Raw genomic sequence first — 18,205 nt, 5'->3', positions numbered from 1 at the left:
AGCCCCTACTGGGACACGTGTGGTGGTGGCACAAGGAAAAACCAGCGTGGCCCTGGAGCTGAGCGTCCTGCTGCAGCTCTGCCCGGGGCTCGGATGGGAATTTTGCAGGGGGACAGCAGGCTTCAAGGTGCACGGCATGGCTTGAAGGAGCAGCAGCTCCGGGACTGTGCCTGGCTCTGCTTTCTGGTAAGAACAGGCTGAGAGTGCCAGGAGCTGCCCCTGCTCAGGAAACTGCTTCCGAGTGGCGTTTGGCACCGGGTCTGAACGTTCCCATTCATGTGAGTGGTAAAAACCAACATCCCGACTGTCAAACCCAACGGCCTGCTGTACAAGTGGTGGAACTAAGCCATCACTTTAAAACTTTTCTCCTGCAGATTATTTTCTAGGATTCTCCTGGTTTTATAACTAACGTTATCTTTAATCCACCCCAAATTCACTGACATCCCCCACAGGAGCAGGGCAGGGAGCCCGGGCACTTGCTCAGGGTCAGTGGAGCTGGGCTGATTTGGACCAGCTGAGCATCTGACCTGGAACACGTTTGGCTCTAGCAAGAAGGGATTTCTGTCTTGGCACAGAAAATAAATAAAATAAAATAAAATAAAATAAAATAAAATAAAATAAAATAAAATAAAACAAAACAAAACAAAATAAAATAAAATAAAATAAAATAAAAATATATTACTAAGCCCTTGTCATTCTTAAACTGCCCTAACACGGCAGCTGTAAAGGGGACCCCCAGAATCAAGGCTGACTCCTTCAGTTTTCAGCTCTTGTTAGTGCCTGCTTACAGCACTAGCCTTTTGTAACTCAGAGCCAGTGTTTTAATCCATCCTTCAAATTGAAATCTTTCAAAAGGACTTCAGTATCTTTGGCCCATCTTGGCCTCAGGAGTTGATGAGGATGTCAGATTGAGCTTCCCAAGCGCAGCCCAGCACCGTGACCGCAGCCGTCCCTTCACCTGGCCGCTCTCGCACAGCCCCGAGGGGCACAGCCCTGGTTCTGCCCCAGCTTCGTGTTTCAAACCAAGGCGACTGAGCCCCGCAGAGAAGGGATGTGCTGGTGGTTTGACAGCTAACCCAAAGCCTGGGCGATGCGTGTCCTGCGTGGCCCAGGGTACCCGGAGGGCTTGGCAAACCAGACACGGCTCTCCTTGGCACCGCAGGGCTGGAGCCTGCTCAGATCCACTCCAGAAATTGGCCATAATATTTTCCTTTTCACTTCTCCCACAACCACAAAAGCCTCAGCTGGGAGGGATAATTGCTTCGGCTCGCAGCCCTCAGCGGCGCTCCAGAGCCCGGCTGGCGTTACGGTGGGGAAGGGGAATTGGCTCCAGCTGCCCTTACAGGGGCCGTGCAGTCACTGAGCGAGGAGAGGGCTGTGTGCTGTGCTGTGTGCCTGCACCCAGGGTTTGGTGACCGTACATAAAGCAGCACCTTAGGGGTGCTCCTCCTGCTGCTGGGGGGGGCAAACCTGGGGCTGGGGATGCTGCCGGGGGTGGGGGTACTGCTGCTGCCCCCCAGCTCTGTGCTGGGGGCTGCCCGCCCCGGCTGCAGCACCGGGGGGGGGGGTGCTGTGCGCTGCCCCCAGCCAGCATCGGGCCCACGGGGAGCCGCGTCCCGTGGGGAGGGGTCTCGGGAGAGCGTGGGGGGGGTCCCACGGGGAAGGTTCCCGCTGGGAGAACCCCCCCGGGGGTGGGGAAAGCCCTTTCCGTGGGGGGCGCAAGGGCTTAGGGAGGGGTCCGGAGGGTGGCTATGGGGGCAGCCGTCCCGGGGGGGGTTCCCCGTGGGAATCCCACAGTGGCCGCTCCCACGCCGCCCCCCCCGGCTCTGTCTCCTCCCCGGGGCCGGGCCAAGGCGCCTGCGCTGCCCCGTGCCGGGAGCCCGTGGCGTGGCCGTGGGGTTGCGAGCTTTTGGGGCCGGGGGGGGGTGGGTGTTTGGAGCCGTGCCCCCCTCCCGGCACCATGCGGCGGCCGTCGGGCCCCGCTCCCAGCGCCCCGGAGCCGGGGGGCGGCCGGGGGCCGGGGAGCCCCGGCGGGGCGAGGGGGGCGCGGCGGTTGCGGCGGCGCGGGGGGGTCCCGCGGCTGCTGCCCGATGTGCGCAGCATCTTCCCGGCCCCCGGGGAGCCCCCGGACAGCGGCCACGGTCACGGCCACCGCTTCGTGCCCCGCGCCCTGCGCCGCGGCTGGTGCGACCTGTGCGGAGCCGCCGTGCGGGAGCGCGCCCTGCGCTGTGACTGTGAGTGCTGAACCCCCCCCGCTGCCCCCTCAACCCTGCTGAACCCCCCCCTGCTGCCCAATGCACCCCGCTGCCCACCCCTGCTGTCTCCTGCACCCTGCTGTCCCCCCGCTCCCCTTGTCCCCTGCACCCTGCTGCCCCCCGCACGCCTGCCCAGGGGCTCCATCTGTCCTTCTCCTTCTCTCTTCGTGCCCAAATTCACCGCCCCACTCCCCTGCCTGCTCCCACCCGCGCCCCCCTGCGAGACCCACCCGGGACCCCTGTCAGAGGTGATGGGCTGCGGGAAGCAGAGTTTTTTGGGGAAAACTGGGGTTAGCTGCTCCTTGCCAGGGCTGTGAAGGGCTTGGTGTTCTTCCTGGGCAGCAGATCTCCTCCTCGGTTAGTGGAAAGGGTTTTGTGTCCGTAATGCTGTACGGTGGGGTGTAAATCCCTCCAGGAATAGAAGGCTTCTCAGGCACCTTGCTTTGCCCTGACTCCTGGATGAGACCATCACAGGCTCGCTGAGATGTTTGCTGTGCCCATCCGGCACGTGTCACCTTTGTGCCGTGTCCTGTGGGGAGGTCACCGCTTCTGCTGGGTGGGATGGGGGCTCCCAGACACCAAACAGGGTGGCCCGGCTGGGTCTGGGGCTGCTCTCAGGCCACGGGGCACACGCACACCCTGAATGTCCTTGCTGCAGCCCTGCAGTGTCCCAGGGAGAGGGAATGAGGGGGCTGGGGCAGAGGAGGTTTGGGCAACTCCACTCACTGATAACTTGGGGGCAGCAGATTGCTCCAGACATGAGGGACACAGGTGCCATAAATTAACTCTAAGTACCAAAAATGTTGCATCTGGTGCCAAGTTTTTCCAGGGAAAGTGCCCTGACCCCAAAACTACCAGTGTATGTCAGTGGGGGGCTTCTCCTGCCTGAGCTGTGTGCTCAGCCTGAAGGGATGGGTTTGGTGCAGCAAAGAGCCCTTCAGAGCCGGTTTATCTCAGCAAAAGCTGAGCACCAGCAGTGCAGGGAGCCAAACGGGCAGGCTTAGTCACACTTGCATCAGCAGGGACATGAGCAAGGAAAAGTCATGGTGGCAAAAGTTCTCTGGGTAGAGCAGCAGCTGGGGTTAGGTGCTGTGTGTCTTCAGGTAACCGAGGAAAAATCAGTTTTTGTGGTGCTTGGGTCAAGCTTTCCCTTCTCCATCGTGCAAATGTCACTGATCGCTGCTGTATGACAAGTACCGCTACTGGAACATGAGGAATGCCGATGTATTTCTGGTGCAATTAATCTTGGTAATGAATCCATTTGTCCTTTCTCTGTTGCTGGCTGGCAGTAGAAATTAATAAGGAAATTTGCTCCGGCACTGTGGGTGTGGGAACGGCTGGGGCCGGAGCTGGTGAAGCAGCCCGAGGTGGAACCGCTCGCTGGCTGGAGGCTTCTTTTGGGGCTGGTGCAGTGACCGTGACATGCTGGTTGGGGTCAGCTGCACCCTGTGATTTTGGCAGGAGTTGGTGATGCCAATGCCATTCACCCCATGTCTGTGCACGTAGCATCACCTGTACTCAGGGGTGTGTGGGGCCAGGGTGCCCTTGGTGTCGGCATGGGTGGCAGGTTGCTGGTTGTTTTTTGGGGCAAAGCAATGAGCTGGGTCCCCTGTGCAGCTCTGGAGGAGGCTTCATTGCTTATTTTCTTGCTCATTTGGTGGACTGTGCCAGGCTCGTGCTGTAACACCAGCCTCACTGGGGCAGTTAGTGCCACGCTCTGCCCCTTCTGGTCCTTACACTTGGCTCTCCTGGAGTTAGGAACTGATGAAATGTTTCTAGCAGGGATATGCGTGGTGTGGGGTGAGCAGGGCTCGTACGCACGCCTCCTGGTGCCATTTGGAAATGAAGGGCAGTTGGGAGGTGGCTGCACCATATGGCCGTGCTGCATCGCGTTAAGGTCTTAGCACTGCTGCTGGTAATTACACGGAACCCAGACAGCTCAGTGACAGGGGTGTGCTGGGGCTGGTGGGCTTGTTCAGTGCAGTGTTAGTTGAATTATTTTTAAGGGGTGATGTAGATGCGTTTTGCCAGTGGTACCTTTGCTTTCTGCCTGCCCTTCCTGACTGACTCCCTGGAAGAGCTGTAAGGGACAGTGCATTGCCTGGGGCTGGGAGCTTGCCCGCTGCACCCCAGCGAATGTGCGATGAACGTGCTGGAAGGACGAGCCTGGCTTTATTTGACGTAAAACAAATGTTGTTGGGCTCCTGTCCTTCACCAGGCATCCTGCACAAGCTGTTGTGGGGCTCGCACATGTGGTGAGGCTCAGGGGGCTTGGTGGTTGTTCTGAAAATCCCAATCTGAAATATTAATCCCCAGCTCTTTGTGGTGCTGTGAGCACTATAAATAGATGTTTTGAGCGACTTCTCTCACAGGACTTTTTTTCCTAGTTATATTGAAACTAATCTTAAATAACTATTTCCCTTTTCAGTTCCGTGGATAATTATCCAGGCTGTGGGAGTAGTTCTGCCTCTGAAATTCCCCCAACAGCCAAGCAGCGTTGCTGGGAAGGAGGGAAACTTCAGTGGAAATGCTCGGAACATCTTCTGTGCTGGCTGTGCTCCCAGCAGTGGCTTCTTTTACAAATGCCTGAGAGCTGCAGAAGGGGAGTGCTTGCTTCCGTGGTGAATCTTCTGGTGCAGGGCTGCTGCTTGTTTGCTTTCGGCTTGTAGCCTGAGGATGCACGGGGTTGTGTTTGTGCAGTTCTGACCTATTTGTATCTACATCAGATCTGGTGGTTTTGAGTGAAAGGTTGGGGCTGCATCTCCTCCTCACTCCCACCTGCTCCATGTCCCCTCCAGCCATTTCCCTGGCTCTGCTCTTAGCAGCTCTCGGTGCAGCCTCAGAATTGCCTTTTCCTGAGAGCATTTCACTGCATTTCCATGCCAGCTCACCCCGAGGCGGCCCGGTTCTTCCTGCAGGATGCTCCCGTCCTTGCTGTACGGGTGTTGCAGGTGCTGACTGTGAAATTCCTGCTCCTGGAACTGCAGCTGCTAGCAAAACCCGAGGACAGACCCATCCCAGCGCTCGTCCCTTCGCCTTTTTCCACCATCTGCTCTGCTCTGGGCTCTCGCCCCCGGCGTTCACCAGCCTCATGTCCATGCTGGCAGGGCTGTGCTGCGGCCTCTGCTGCGGGCAGCTCGGGGTGTGAGTTACCGCTCACACATTTCCTGGGCTGTGTTTATCAAGTCCCGTGGAATTGTTTTCTTGGCCCGGGTGGGTTAAGCTGGGTGTGTCGCTCACATTTGGAGTGGCCGCAGCCACCTCTGGGTGTTTGCTCTCGTGGTTTGTGGGGAGCTGGGGGGGCCCAGCAGGGCCTGGCTGGAGCTTGATGCACTCCTGGCCCGATGGGATGGAGCTCGTACCTCTCTGTCCGGGATGTTACCCACATAGGAGGCTGCCCCGAGGAGGGGTCGGGGCTCCCCAGCTCCTGGTGGCCCCGGAGGCAGGCATGGCTCAGTCCCAGGACAGGGTTTGGTCCATCTTGCAGGTGGGGACGCTCTCAAGGAGCACAGCTTTGCTGCCACGGGGTTCTGCACCTGTAGCTCTCCAGGACCCGAGGGTTTTCCACGTCCTCCCACGCCCTGTCACATCTCTGCTCTCACCGCTGTAAATAATGATCGCAAACAGCTCGCAGAACCACGGCACGTTGTGTTTCTCTGCATTTAGCTGGCCCGGACAGATTCCTGAGGCTGCTCGCCCTCGCAGGTGTTGGGGTGGGTGCTGTGGGAGCGGGGGCGGGCACGGGGCGCATCCTGCCCGCAGCTCCCGGAGCAGGGCAGTCACTTATCAGGGTTAGAGGTGTGGGCAGGGGCTGGGACCTGCCCCGGGCCTTGCACCTTCTGTCCTGGCTCCTGGGGCAGCTCAGGTCTTTGGGGTCATCCTCCTGGCTGCTTTCGGTCCAGCCCCGATGCCTTAGGAAGTATTTATGGAGAGAAATGCCAGGAAAAGCTCTGGCTTTTGCTGTACAGGTTGGTCCTGGGGCTTCTCTTCCCCCCGTTTGTTTCCTGGTCTGGTGGGGTTAGCTGAGCTGGGTGCTCTGGATGTGGGAAGAAGGGATGTGTGTAGCCGTGGGGAGGTTCTCAAGGGGTCGGGACAGTGAGCTGTGAACAAGAAATTCCCCTGTGTTACCTCCTTGCCTGCTTGGTGTGATGTTTAGGGAAATTTGGGAACTTTCATCTGTGTTACTCCAGGGGTAAGACGAGAAGAATGTGAGGCACGAGGTGCTGGGAAACTGCCCTGATTGTGAGAAGATGCCTGAGCAGAGATGAGACGGATGGAAATGAGAGGCTGTGAGTGACGGGCTGAAGGCGTGCGGTTAGGGGGTGCCTGTCCCACCCCGTCACAGCACCCAGCGCAGCTGGAACCGGTGGGCGCTGTGAAAGAATGATCTAAAACCTGGCTACCCCTCTGCAGAGTTAAAGTCAAAATTATAAGTACAGTTACCCTCGGTGTATTCCTTTAACACCTGATTAAACATCGGAGGCTTCACAGGACCGCAGGGGAAAGGCAGCGAAGGGAAGGGAGGAGATGGGAGCGAGACCTCCCGCGTGCGGCTGGGTCCTGCGCTGCCTCTCGGCTCTAATCTCCTCCCTGGGGTTGTTTTATCTTATCAAGCAAAAAGCCCCAGAAATAGAAAGTTTTCCATGGCTAGCCGGACAGGCCCTGAGATGCACCAGCCCTAAGCTGAGTGCGTTGCCTCTTTGTTTAAAATATATAAATATATATCCGTCAGACAGCGGCGGGCTGTACATGGGCGCTGTGGATGCGTTATCTCCACGGGAGGAAGGCCTCTCGTGGAAGCAGGCGCAGCTCCTGCAGCGCCCGGAGCCTCTCCCGTGCTGGCCCAGGGAGCTCTCGGTCTCCTCTTGCCGGGATGTCGGGAGGGAAGGCGGAGGCAGCCGCTTGCTTCGGGCTTGTAACGAAGCGAATCCGCAAAATTTTCGGGCGTTTTCCCAAGTCGAAGTCGTGGTCGGAGGGGCTGCAGCGGCCGAGGAGGGAGGTCTTGCTGATGACAGGTAGGGGCCGGTGGGGCTGCGTGTGTTTGGCTGCTGCGTGATGGCTTGCTGCTGCTAATTAGGTGTGATGAGGTTCCTGCAGGGCTGCCCTGCTCCTGCCATGAAGGAGCGTGGTGGGGGGGTGCTGGCCCTGCTCCTGGTGCCCCCAGAGAGGTTTCTGCTCAGGTGTGCAATCTGGTCCATGAGCATCGTCTGGCAGCTGGTGTTGTGCTCCAGGCCTTGCAGTGGTGCAGGAGACCCCCGGGCAAGTTACTGGTATCAGGAGGGTCAGGTCTGGACAGGCAGAACCCTTCCCTCAGTTTCCCCCTGCTTTGAAAAATCAAAAACCTGGATTAGACCCAAACCTGCCCAGCCCCCGATTGCTGGGTGCAGGCATGGGGCAGGGGCAGGGCTGGGCGGCTGCTGCGGGGGGTGTCGGGAGGTGTTTGGGGGTCTCCCAGCAGCTCAGGGCCTCTCCTGTGTGTGCTGGGTGGAGGCTGTGGGGGTGCCCTGGTCCCATCCTGCCCCCCAGGAGGGGACACGCGGCTCTCATCAGGTCACGGGGCCACATCCTGCAGCCGCGGCTGAGGTTACCCCGAGTGACGTGGGGTGGCTCTGGGTGAGCACAAAGGAAAACCTCACGCATGGTGAGCTCCAGGCGTGTGTGTGTGAGAGCTGTCCGAGGGATTTGGGGGCTGGAGGATGAATGGAAGAAATCTTCTGAGCGCGGGGAGGCTCCAGGTGTGCTGGGGATGGCATTCATCTGTCGTGCTGGGCAAGGTCTCCCTGGCCACGTTTCGGTGGGTTTGCTGATGCTGGGAGGATTTCTGCTATTTTATCTCCATGAGTGGAGGATCCTTTATAAACCAGGAACTGGAGCTTTGAGATAATTCTTGCAATTCCAAGAATGATCCAAACATCACGCGGGTTGTTTTGTGGTGTCCTCTCTGACAGTGCTGCTTTGCCACCCAGTGCGTGCCGTGGCACCACTGCTGGAACTGCAGATTTCAGCCAAAAACCAGCTTGGAAGCATTAGGCTGAAGGATGCCCTGCAGCATCTGGGGCGTTCGAGGGGCAGGGTGCTGCAGAGCTATATTTAGGACTAAATGAATGGGGCTGTTCTGCACCAGCCAGCTTTATCTCCCCTAAAAACCTTATCTGTGGATAAAGGGAAATTCTTTTCAGCCACTAGCTTGTTTTGTGTTTCTTTTTTTTTTTCTATATTGGGATCAGAGTTTTGGGCTTTTGTTTGTTTTTCCCTTTAAAAAGAAACCGCCTTTCCAAGTGTTGCTTTGTTCGACTGGAATAGAAATTATCTCAAAGCCTAAGTGGAGACATCCTGCCTTGGTGGCTCCTGGCAAGCCCGTCACGTGGCGGCTTCCTAAAGCTGTGTGGGCTTTCTAAAATTAGTGCTCCCTGCCAGATACCGGGTGATTAGGCCTGCTAATAGGTGCTGGTGACTAAGGAGGTGTCGTGCTGTAATCCTGTACAGAAATGCCTGCCCGCAGTGTGCTCGGGAGCTGTGATTTCTGTGGCCAATGTTACGCATTTTGGACCTCACCGCGTGCAGGTGCTGCAGCCTTCCTGCCCCACGGGCTGTGGTTGGGGCAAGCTGTCTAAATCTGAAAATCCTGGATGAAATAGGCAGCAGGGAGTGATGACTCTTTTTATTTATTTGCACCTGGAGCCCCCTCGGGTTGGGACCTCCAGCAGAGACTTGGTGAGTGTCCCCTGGTAAGCGGCTGCTCAGAAGGTCATGCATTAAATTACCATGTAACTGCTCAGCTTATCTCAAATTAAAGAAAAAAAAAGGCAAGACTCCCTGCCTTCCCCCAGGCTTACTTGAGACAACTGACTTGGAAGAGGAGCATGACAGACAGCTGGTGCCAGATGAATGCTAAATGGGAAATGAATCCCCTGCCTCCCCTGCAGGCGATGCTCAGCCCCCAGGCACCAGCTCTGTTCTTGGGCACTCCTGTGTGGGGTTGCGCAGGAATCCCCACTGCTGGAGCAGAGGTGGGACATTGCTTTGCTTTCCTGCAAACCAGAGACGTTCAAAAGCAATTACTTGAAAGCCAAAGGGAGGGAAAAATAAGTAGAAAACAGGAAAATGCGGGTTTTCCTGCAGAGGGGACTCCTGTTCTGGTGTTACTGGTTTTTGGAGGGGCTGAGATGTGCATGTGCGGGTCCTTTGCAGGGAGGTTCGAGGCGTATCCCTGCTCCAGGTCTGCTCTGGAAGGTGATAATGTGAAATTCACAGCAGTAAATGAATCTCCTGCTTCAAGCTGTGCTGGCTCTTCTGGGAGAGCGCTGGGGGACGTCTCCAGTCCCCCTGCTCCCCGCGGGGCACGGCTCCTGTCCCCGTGCTGCAGGAGCCTCAGCCTTCCTCCACCCCAGGGCCATGAGTTGCCCTGAGCCCGTCTTGCTCGAGCGCCAGCCTATTTCCATGGAGATACCAAACGACGCCACTGGCGTTAGCGAAATATCTATAGATTTCCAACCGACTCGGAGCAGCGTGAAAATAAATAAATAGCAAAAAAACGGCACCGAGCCACCACGCGGTGCTGCAGAGGCAGCAGGAGGGATGGGGGGAGCCAGGGCTGCTTTTCAATGAGCTGCTGGCTGCTGTGGGGGCTCTGAGGTCCCTGGGGATGCCGTGCTGCTGGGCTTGTGCCAGGCACGTGCTGGGGGCAGCAGGGGCAGGAAGGATTTTGCTCGGCCACGGCGGTGTCACTGCTTGAGGTTGCTGCACTGCAGCAGCGAGTGCAAGGCGTGCTTTTGGTGCACCCAGGAGCATCCAAAGTCCCTTCTCCTTCTGCTGTGTCAACTCTTTTGCCTTGTTTTGGGGGGATTTTTTTATTTTATTTTTCAGGTCAGTGACCGCGCTGGAATTTTGGATGGTGTAAGAAGTTGCTGTAATGGCATTTGTAGGGCAGTTAAACATTAAACGGGTTGGGAGGGCTGTTAAAGCAGAAGGAGGCTGGTGGCTGCTCCCAGGGGAGAACGGAGGAGTCTGGATTTTGGGGGGAAAACCCTGGGGGGAGCTGACTGCTGCCGGGTCAGACAGGAGGTGCTGGCTGTGCCCAAGGCAGAGCAAGGTGCATGGCCCAGGAGGGGATCCCAGGGCTCTCCGTGGAACCCCTGCCTGGAACTAGTTAATGTGCCGCAGCAGGACAGGGCAGCAGCCAAAGCAAATGTGTTGTACCAACACCTGGCTGCTCCAGGGCAGCCTGCCGGGGGCTTGTAGGTCACGGCCACCACCTGCGTCCTGGTTTTGGGGCACTCTGATGGTAAATCCATGCCTCGGTCACTGCAACCCCCCCCCGAAGTGTTCACAGCAGGTGACCTGACGTAGTCTGGCTTCTGTCTGATACCGGGGTGGTTTGCCCCTTGATGCTGGGGAACTGAGCATCCTTTTCCTCGTGGCCAAGCTTTGCTGCTGGTGCTGTGATGTTCCCCAGGAGCTCAGCAGGGAAGGGGCGTGAGGCCGTCTGGGTCTGGTGGGGCTTGGGCACATCCTGCGTCTGTGTTGGTGCCCCAGCAGGTGGGGGAAAGGCAGCAGGACACGAGGTGGGAGCTTTGTCCATGCCAGAGCATCACAACATGAGGTTCCCTGGGGAAGGAGCACGGGAGCAGGCTTTGCAGACAGGCTTTGCTGCTGCTTGCCCACGTCTACAGCTTGGAGACCCTGCCCTGGGGGTCCCTGGCTCCCCCCCATCACGGTGTGGGTGCTCACTGTGCTCTCCTCTCTCTGCAGACTGCAGGTACACATGCCACCCGCAGTGCCACAGCCTCATCCAGCTGGACTGCCGCCGGCCCGGCCCCGGGCAGCTCTCACCCGAGAGCACCCTCGCGCCTCCCTGCAGCCAGGTACGCCGGGGTCCCCGTGGTGGTGGTCGCCTTGTGGTGCTCAACCCCATCTCTCTGAGACCTGTTTCTTGCTCCCGAAGGGTTTGACGGGGGAGGTTTTGTCACAGGCAGAAAAACTGCCCGAATTGGGTCTGATGTGCATGGCGAGGGACAGGGTCGGACACGGGCAGCTCTCCTTGCTTTCGCTCACATAATCCACTGCTGCTAAACCAGACAGCACTGCAGCACGCGGCTGCTTCAACAGCTGGCTTCATCTGCTGTCAAAAAAATCTGGAGGAAACCCCATTAACAAGGTGGTTTGGGTATTTTTTGGCACGGGCTGCATGTAAATGCTGCGCTGCGCCTGTGCGTGGTGCTGCTGGGAGCTGCCGGGGCTGGAGGGGCTCTCCCGGAGTTATTTGAAGAAGGGCGTGGAGCTGTAGCTGTTTGCTTACATCTCCCTCAAATGTCAGTGGGTTTCCCCCAGCAACATTTTTTTTAAAAAAAAAAGGCTTCATTTTTAGAAAAACTAGGAAGAGGTGTTTCTTCTTCAGGGAGATGAGGGCAGCCGGGGTTACTGATGGCTCTGATAATGAACGTGGGACCTGTGCCTCACAGCGGTTTGTCACTGACGTGACCCTGGTGTCATCCCCCCACGCGTCTGGGGAGCAAAAGTCCCTCTGATTCCAGCTGCAGGCTGTACGTATGCCTGCCCCGGGAAAGGCTGTGCTGCACGGGGACTGTCTGGGGCCAGACAGGAGTAAATCACAGCAGTAAATCTGTTCTTGTTTACGGTTTTAAGAAGTGTACCAGGGACCAGCAGTGCCTGTGTCCCTTATGCCTTTTAGGCTTGGACACCTTAACGGGGTGGGATTTGGGAAGAAAGGTGGATATTCAGATTTTCATGACCTGGGCCCATGAGGGGGAGCACCCAGCCCCGCTCCTCTTGTGCTGCTGTTGGCCGGGTTGTTCTTGCTGCTTGAAAATGGAAAGGTGAAGGGGAAATGGTGTCGGTATTTCAGAAAGAGACTAAGAGGGTGCTGTAATACGCCAAGGGAAGAAAAGGGGATTGGCCTCTGGAAACACAGGAAACTTCAATTAAGAGGTGGCATAGTTGGGAGTCAATAAATAGCATTACAAGTGTAAGCAAACCAGAAGCGTCGGGCAGCTAGCTGCTTTAATCGCACGCAGTTAAGTCCTGCTGCCGTGTAATACCAGGCATTAAGAATTTGGGCTTTGATCCAGCAAAGTACTTAAGAGAGCGTTACGTTCGGGTCCCCGATCAGTCTCCCTGGGTGCAATCCAGACTCCTGGAGCTGGCAAAGCCCCGCTGGGCTCAGCACCAGGACTGTGGCCCTCGGTCTGCGCAGAGTTCTGCACCCAGGCGCTGGTTTGTTCTGCAGGTGGGCTCGAGTGCAGACTGGTGCTGGACAGAAGGGTCAAAATCAGATTTTATTTTACTTTTTTAATGGTGGCGACCTCCCAGGCAGTGGGCTGTGGTGGCAAAACCGAGGCTGCTCAGGGGACCTTTGCATGGGGCAGCAGTGCCAGCTGTGACTGCTCCACCTGCACAGCTGCTGCTGCAGCTCGTTCTTCTGTTTTCACCCCAAAACACCCAGGGCTGAGGCTTCAGTGGGGACCCGATCCCTACACCCCGTATGGGCCCAGTGCTCACTTTCTGCTCGTGCCGTGCACGCTCAATGTAAGCCTCTTGCTCTGCTAAATATAGCCTGGTGGAGCTGGGTGCCACTGCAGAAGGATGCACGTTGCTAAGAGGACAGCTGATTATTTTTTTTGCAGTGTTACAAGTTGCCTTGTAAATACGCTGTTTGGATTCGTGCCTTCTGCTTTGAGATGCAGATGTTGCGTCCTGCCGCACCGCTCGTGCTGACAGCCCGTTTTGTATTCATGTTGCTGGCTTGGGGGTGCGGAGCTCTCAAAGCCTCGTAGCAATTCAAGTCCTTCAGCTGACGGATACGGATGGAAGGGTGAGAAATGCCGTCTGCAGCCTCTCAGGAGGGGAAGAGGCTTCATGAGTGGATGGATGGGGTTTGTGCAAGGATCTGGGAGCCCTTGCAGAGCAGCTGAAGGGTCCCCGTGAGCTGATGCGGTGAGTGGTGGCCCCGCTGTACAGGGGTGGTTTGCTGATGGTCCTACTGCAGCTACTAGAGCCGGGGACTAGACCCAGGGCTCCTGCCTGCCAGCTCCCTGGGCTCGCCGGCATGGTGTAAAAATAGCCGCTGGTGATGGGAATTGTGCCTTGAAAGGGATGGGAGGGACTCAGCAGGAGAGCAGCCACCTGGGCACAGCAGGGCCTTGTCTGGTGGGCAGCTCCAGGACCTTCTGTGGGCATGTGCTGGGGTCTCCTGGGGGCTGCATCCCAATCTCCAGGAGCTTTTTCTGCTGAACCTTTGTTTTTTTAACTACATCCACCTGGCAGAACACCTGGCTATGAGTTCAGGGAAGGCATGGGAGAGTGCTCTTTTTTTGGGTTTGGAACTTCTGTTATTAATGTAAACATCTCCCATGATTTTACAGCTCTCCGTCATGTCTGTGCTCTCTCTGGTTCCTTCTTTCCTGACCTAGGCTGGCTCCAGGAATGGAAACCTCGTTGTTCCTCTGGTCTGTGCTGCCCTTCCCTGCACCTCCTGTCATTTTTAATTCATCCTTGGGTGGGTTGGCCAGGTCTTGCATGAAGTATTAAAGTGTGTGCCTGGGATGGCTTTATTCAGTGGCACGGTACCTTCAGGCCTTGTTCCCTTTTCCTTTCTGAAATAATTATGATGCTGCTTTGGCTGCTGCCAAGCACTGTTCAAAGGGTTTCACCTGGGATTAACCTGACAGTGAGGTCTGCAGAGGGAACTGAATGGGGTGTGTGCTGCCGGGGTGGGTGCGGGGCTGTGCGCTGGGGTCGGCTGCAGCTTCCTTTGCTCCCATGCTGGAAAGGACTCTCACAAACCTCAGGAACGGGGTTGTGGAGGAGAAGGAAAATGTATTCCCTGCCTGTGAAGTTCTTAAATATTTATAGCTCGAAGAGCCAGAAAGCAGGCAGGAATCCCCTTGCTCCAGCCCAGGGGAGCAGAGGATGGAGGAGGCAGCGCCGAGCAGGGGCCAGGCTGAGTTTCTGATGGGGAGCAGGGATGCTGCTGGTGATCGGGGGGCTCTTCCTGAGCCCCCCACTGTTTTCATCCCTCTGCAGTGAGGACTTGTGTGAATGGGGTTGAAGGTGGCGTTTTCCTGGCTTGCAACTGATCCTACCCCAGCTGGGGGAAGCTCTGCTGCAATCGCTGCTCCCCAGACCTAGCAGGGGGGCACCCGCTGCCTCCTGCACTGCCCGGGGCTCCCGGCACCCCTGGGGAGGGTTTGGGGCCACGTCCTCACCAAACCCCATTTCCCCACCACCTTTTGGGGCTGCACAGCTCCTCGAGATCCTTCAGGCTTGGTCCAGGCTGGGCTTGGTTCCCAGCAGATGCAGCTCCCGGGGATGCGCTAACAGCAGGAGCAAGAAGCCAGCCCGCGGTGGTGTTGGGAATTTGGGCAGCAGCCGCGCGGGGGGCTTTGGGGGGGACCCGGGGCTGAGCCCAGCACCTTGTCCCTGCGTGCAGGGTGAGAAATCTTGCAAGAGGAAGCGGCAGGGCCGCGCAGCAGGAAGGGGGAGGTGATGCTGCACGGGTGCCCCAGAGGCCGGCCCGCGGGCGCTGAGCGAGCTCGGGGGCGAAGAGCGGGAGCGAGCCGGCAGCGCTGCCCTCCATGCTGCGCGGGGAGGCGGGTGGAGGAGGAGGAGGAGGAGAGGGAAGGGTTACCCGGCGCGGCTGCCTGGTAGCGAAATAGCTGCGGCGGCTCCGGAGGATGAGCAGAAGGAGCCGTTGCAGCTGAGCGCCGGCGAGCCCAGGATGTGAGCGCGGCTCGCTGCGGGGCCGCCGGTGGTCGCTTGGCCTCTTGCCTCTGCTCGCCTTCGATGACCATCGGTGGCAGCATGAGCAGCGGGTACTGCAGCTTGGATGAAGACCTCGAGGATTGCTTTTTCACAGCGAAAACCTCTTTCTTCCGGAGCACGCCGAGCAAGGTCCCTGCCAAGGTAACAGCTCGAAAGCCGCTGTGCGGGGCGGGAGGTGGCTGTCGGTGGCCATGCGCGGCGGTCTGCAGGTGCTGCCAGGACTCCCTTGCTGTGGGGTCAGGAGCAGCGTGGTCTGGGGGGGCTCTACCTGCCTCCTGCAGGCTCGCTGCCTCGCTGGGGAAGCAGAGCTCTGCTGCAGGATTTCGCAGCCATCTCTTGCATACCAGCTGCCCCCCTTCCCAGAGGGTCCACGGAGGTGGAGCTGACTCCAAATGGGATTTTCAGCTTTAGGGGGGGGCAGGCAGCAGCCCTGCGAGCTGGCAGCTGCTGTCCAGGGGTCAGTGTCCTCGACAGAAAGCCACAATCTGGCCCCACAAAATACCCGCTGTCTGCGTGTATTGTACCTGTCGGGTGGGCAGTGAGATGGGGAAGTTTCAGGACCAAATCTGTCCGCAAACTTGTTAACAGGGGGGTGAATCTGGTCCGTCCCTGGGTGTGTGTGTGCCTGCCTTGGAGATGGAGAGGGCGCTTGGCTGGGCAGCGTGTGGCCCCAGGACAAGATTTTTGTAATAACAGTAACACAGAATATGCACGAAGCTGCTTCGTGTTTCAGTGTTTGTTTAAAAAGAAACATCCCTGGCGTAAACTTTGCCCTGACCAGAACTGAGCATAAAAGGAGAAGGAGAGAGAAGCCGCTGCGGAAGTGGGGGTTTTGCTCAGGAAAAGCACCCTGAAGGGCTGCGAGATGAGATCTGAGAGGAGCAGCACCGGGGGGTGTCGAGAGGGCTCGGGGAGAGCTCAGGGACACGCAGACCCCCCTAAATCATCAGTGCTGAAATGCCCCTGTCCGGGCTCTGCTATATTTGCCCGGCTGAGGCTGCAAAGTTCCAGCCCTCAGCAGGTGCTGTGGGTTTCGCCTTTCTGTGGGGCCGGGGCTGTGACCTGGGCCCTTATCCCTGCAGGGCTCTCGGCCTGGGGCTGGGTTTCAACCAACTGGGAATTTTATTTTTCACTTTGAAGAAATTTTCCCTCGGGTTTAACGTGGGATATTCCGTCTCAGCCACCAGCTCCCTCTCGCTATGATTAACCGACACGTACTGCTGGGTTTTAAATGTCATTTGATGATTCATTTGTGGAGGAGATGTAAAAGATTGTGATGTTGGTAGGAGATGAGCTGCACCCAGCACTGGGTAACGCTGCTCTTAGCGCGCCCGGGCACTGCAGCTCCTGAGCACCACCCTGCCTTGGGCTCGGGACATCTCCCTCGGAGGGGTGCTGGGGATCTGCGGTGCCTTCTTGCTGAGCTCCTCGGCTGGATGTGGTCGGCGTGGGCTGCTGGGGAAGATGGAGCCTGCTGGGGCTTCGGTGTTACGGGGAGGAAATGGTTCCTGTGCGTGAAAAGCACTCACAGCTTGCTGCTCAAGCAGATGTTGCGCAATGGGGCTGGGTGAGGAGGGTCCCGAGCATTTCTCCAGCCAGGGGTGGAAATTGTCCTCAGGTCTCGGTAGAGGAAGGTTTGGGGCTTTGTGGCTTGCTAGGGGTGGGAGGCACAGGAGCTGGCTCTGAGAGGTTGTGCTGGATGCAGGCCCAAGCACAGGTGGACATCTCCCAGGGGCCTTGCATCACTCTGTCCCCTCATTCTTAATCCTTATCTTGCCTTTCTTGAGCAATTTCACTGAATGTGGACTGTTTCCATGGCCGCAGCCAGTGCAGGAACAGCAGCATCGTGTTTCAGCCACCAGTACAGAACCTGCTTGTGGCCACCTGCAGCGGATGCCCTCTGGACCCAGACTTGATGGCCAGGCTGGGTGCTTTTGGGAATGGCAACGTCTGTCCTTAGATGCCTGGGAATCATTCCCAAGCCCAGGATGTGCAGTGTGCCCACAGAGCCCTGAACTGGGCAGGAATTAGCTGCACACGGGTAACTTAGGGGTGCGGGATGGGAAAGGCTCAGAGGACTCTGGAGAGGAAATGTTTTATGTGAGGCAGGAGGGGGCAGACTGGCCTCCTGCCATTAAACAGGGGGAAAAAGTAGAGTTTGATCACTATGATTAGAGAAATGATTTTCTTGGTTCAAATAACCGGATTAGTCTGCAAAGCCTCTTTCTAGGAATTTTGTAATTCCTTTTAATTTTCAGAACCACCAGTGCAATCACTCTCCCCTAGCAAACAACCATTTTGGATCTCCAAGTGTGACTTCATCCCTGGAGATCTATTGCTTGGCATTTTCTTGCCTCCTCAGCTGAGTGGTTTCGGTGGCTGCTGTCTGAAGCACGATTGCTCAGCGCTCTGCAAAAGCCCTGCTCGGGCCCTGCATCAACAGCTTACAGAGGGAAAGGGGCAGGTTTGGCCAAGGTGAGAAAACACAAGCTGGCAAGGATGCCAAATCACTGCTGCTCTAGGACTACTCAAATTTTGGAGGAAAAAATGATAACCTCCAGTAAAGCCTTCTGAAAAGAGACCAATGGGGGGAGGAGAAGTGAAGCTCATCCACATAATGGAAGCAGCAGCTCGGGTTGCCCGTGCTCTGCTGCCAGCAGCCCTTGTGCTGGTGGAGGAGCGGGGCCATGGGATGAGCTGTGCTGCTTCCCATCCGTGGTGGCTCCGGGCAGCCCGCCCCTCTTGTCCCTCCTGTGTGGATTGATTGCACCAGGTGGATGTTAGCTGATGGTGCTGGGAGCATCCTGTTTAACTGGAAGTTAAAGGGAAGGGCTGGGCTGGCCCCTGAGTGGCTGTGGTCGGTTCCCAGAGGTCTGCTGAGACCTGGCAGGTGCCTTGGATCTGCCCTGGTGTGGGCTGGGGTCTCCTCGGGCTGCTCTCTGGGGATGCCGGGGGTGCCCTGACCCTGCTGAGCTGGGCTCCCCATTGGGTGCTCGCTGGCGAGCAGAGAGGTGGCAGAACAGCAGTTTCTTAGCAAAATCTCCATGGCAATCAACACACCGAGCCCGTCGCTCGCTTCTAACCTCCAAAACACAGCAGCGAGCCTTTTCCTCTTCTCTAGAGGTGCTCCTGCATCTTCTGCCTCTTGCTTTGAGCCCCACAGGAAACAG

The 18,205-nt window shown here is 57.4% G+C and overlaps 1 protein-coding gene across 5 annotated transcripts in view; it reads left to right on the top strand.

Annotated features, from left to right (window-relative positions):
* The first annotated feature begins 1,882 nt into the window (after positions 1 to 1,882).
* RASSF5 (Ras association domain family member 5) overlaps positions 1,883 to 18,205 on the top strand; it is a 28,566-nt gene continuing 12,243 nt past the window's right edge. Inside the window, exons 1-2 of one of the 5 annotated variants that reach the window (XM_027444911.3) lie at positions 1,883 to 2,234; positions 11,007 to 11,119. In XM_027444911.3, the coding sequence (XP_027300712.1) occupies positions 1,961 to 2,234; positions 11,007 to 11,119 (387 nt within the window). In that variant the 5' untranslated portion in view covers positions 1,883 to 1,960. Of the gene's footprint in view, positions 2,235 to 6,060; positions 6,224 to 7,113; positions 7,271 to 11,006; positions 11,120 to 14,772; positions 15,177 to 18,205 lie in introns of those variants that run through there. The other 4 variants (XM_072028469.1, XM_038168402.1, XM_072028470.1 and 1 more) reach the window with 4 other exon arrangements.

The sequence above is a fragment of the Anas platyrhynchos genome, chromosome 27 (assembly GCF_047663525.1).
Source record: "Anas platyrhynchos isolate ZD024472 breed Pekin duck chromosome 27, IASCAAS_PekinDuck_T2T, whole genome shotgun sequence".
Taxonomy (NCBI): Eukaryota; Metazoa; Chordata; class Aves; order Anseriformes; family Anatidae; genus Anas; species Anas platyrhynchos.
The sequence above is the reverse complement of the archived record's forward strand: the minus strand, read 5'-3'. Positions and strand labels throughout refer to the sequence as shown.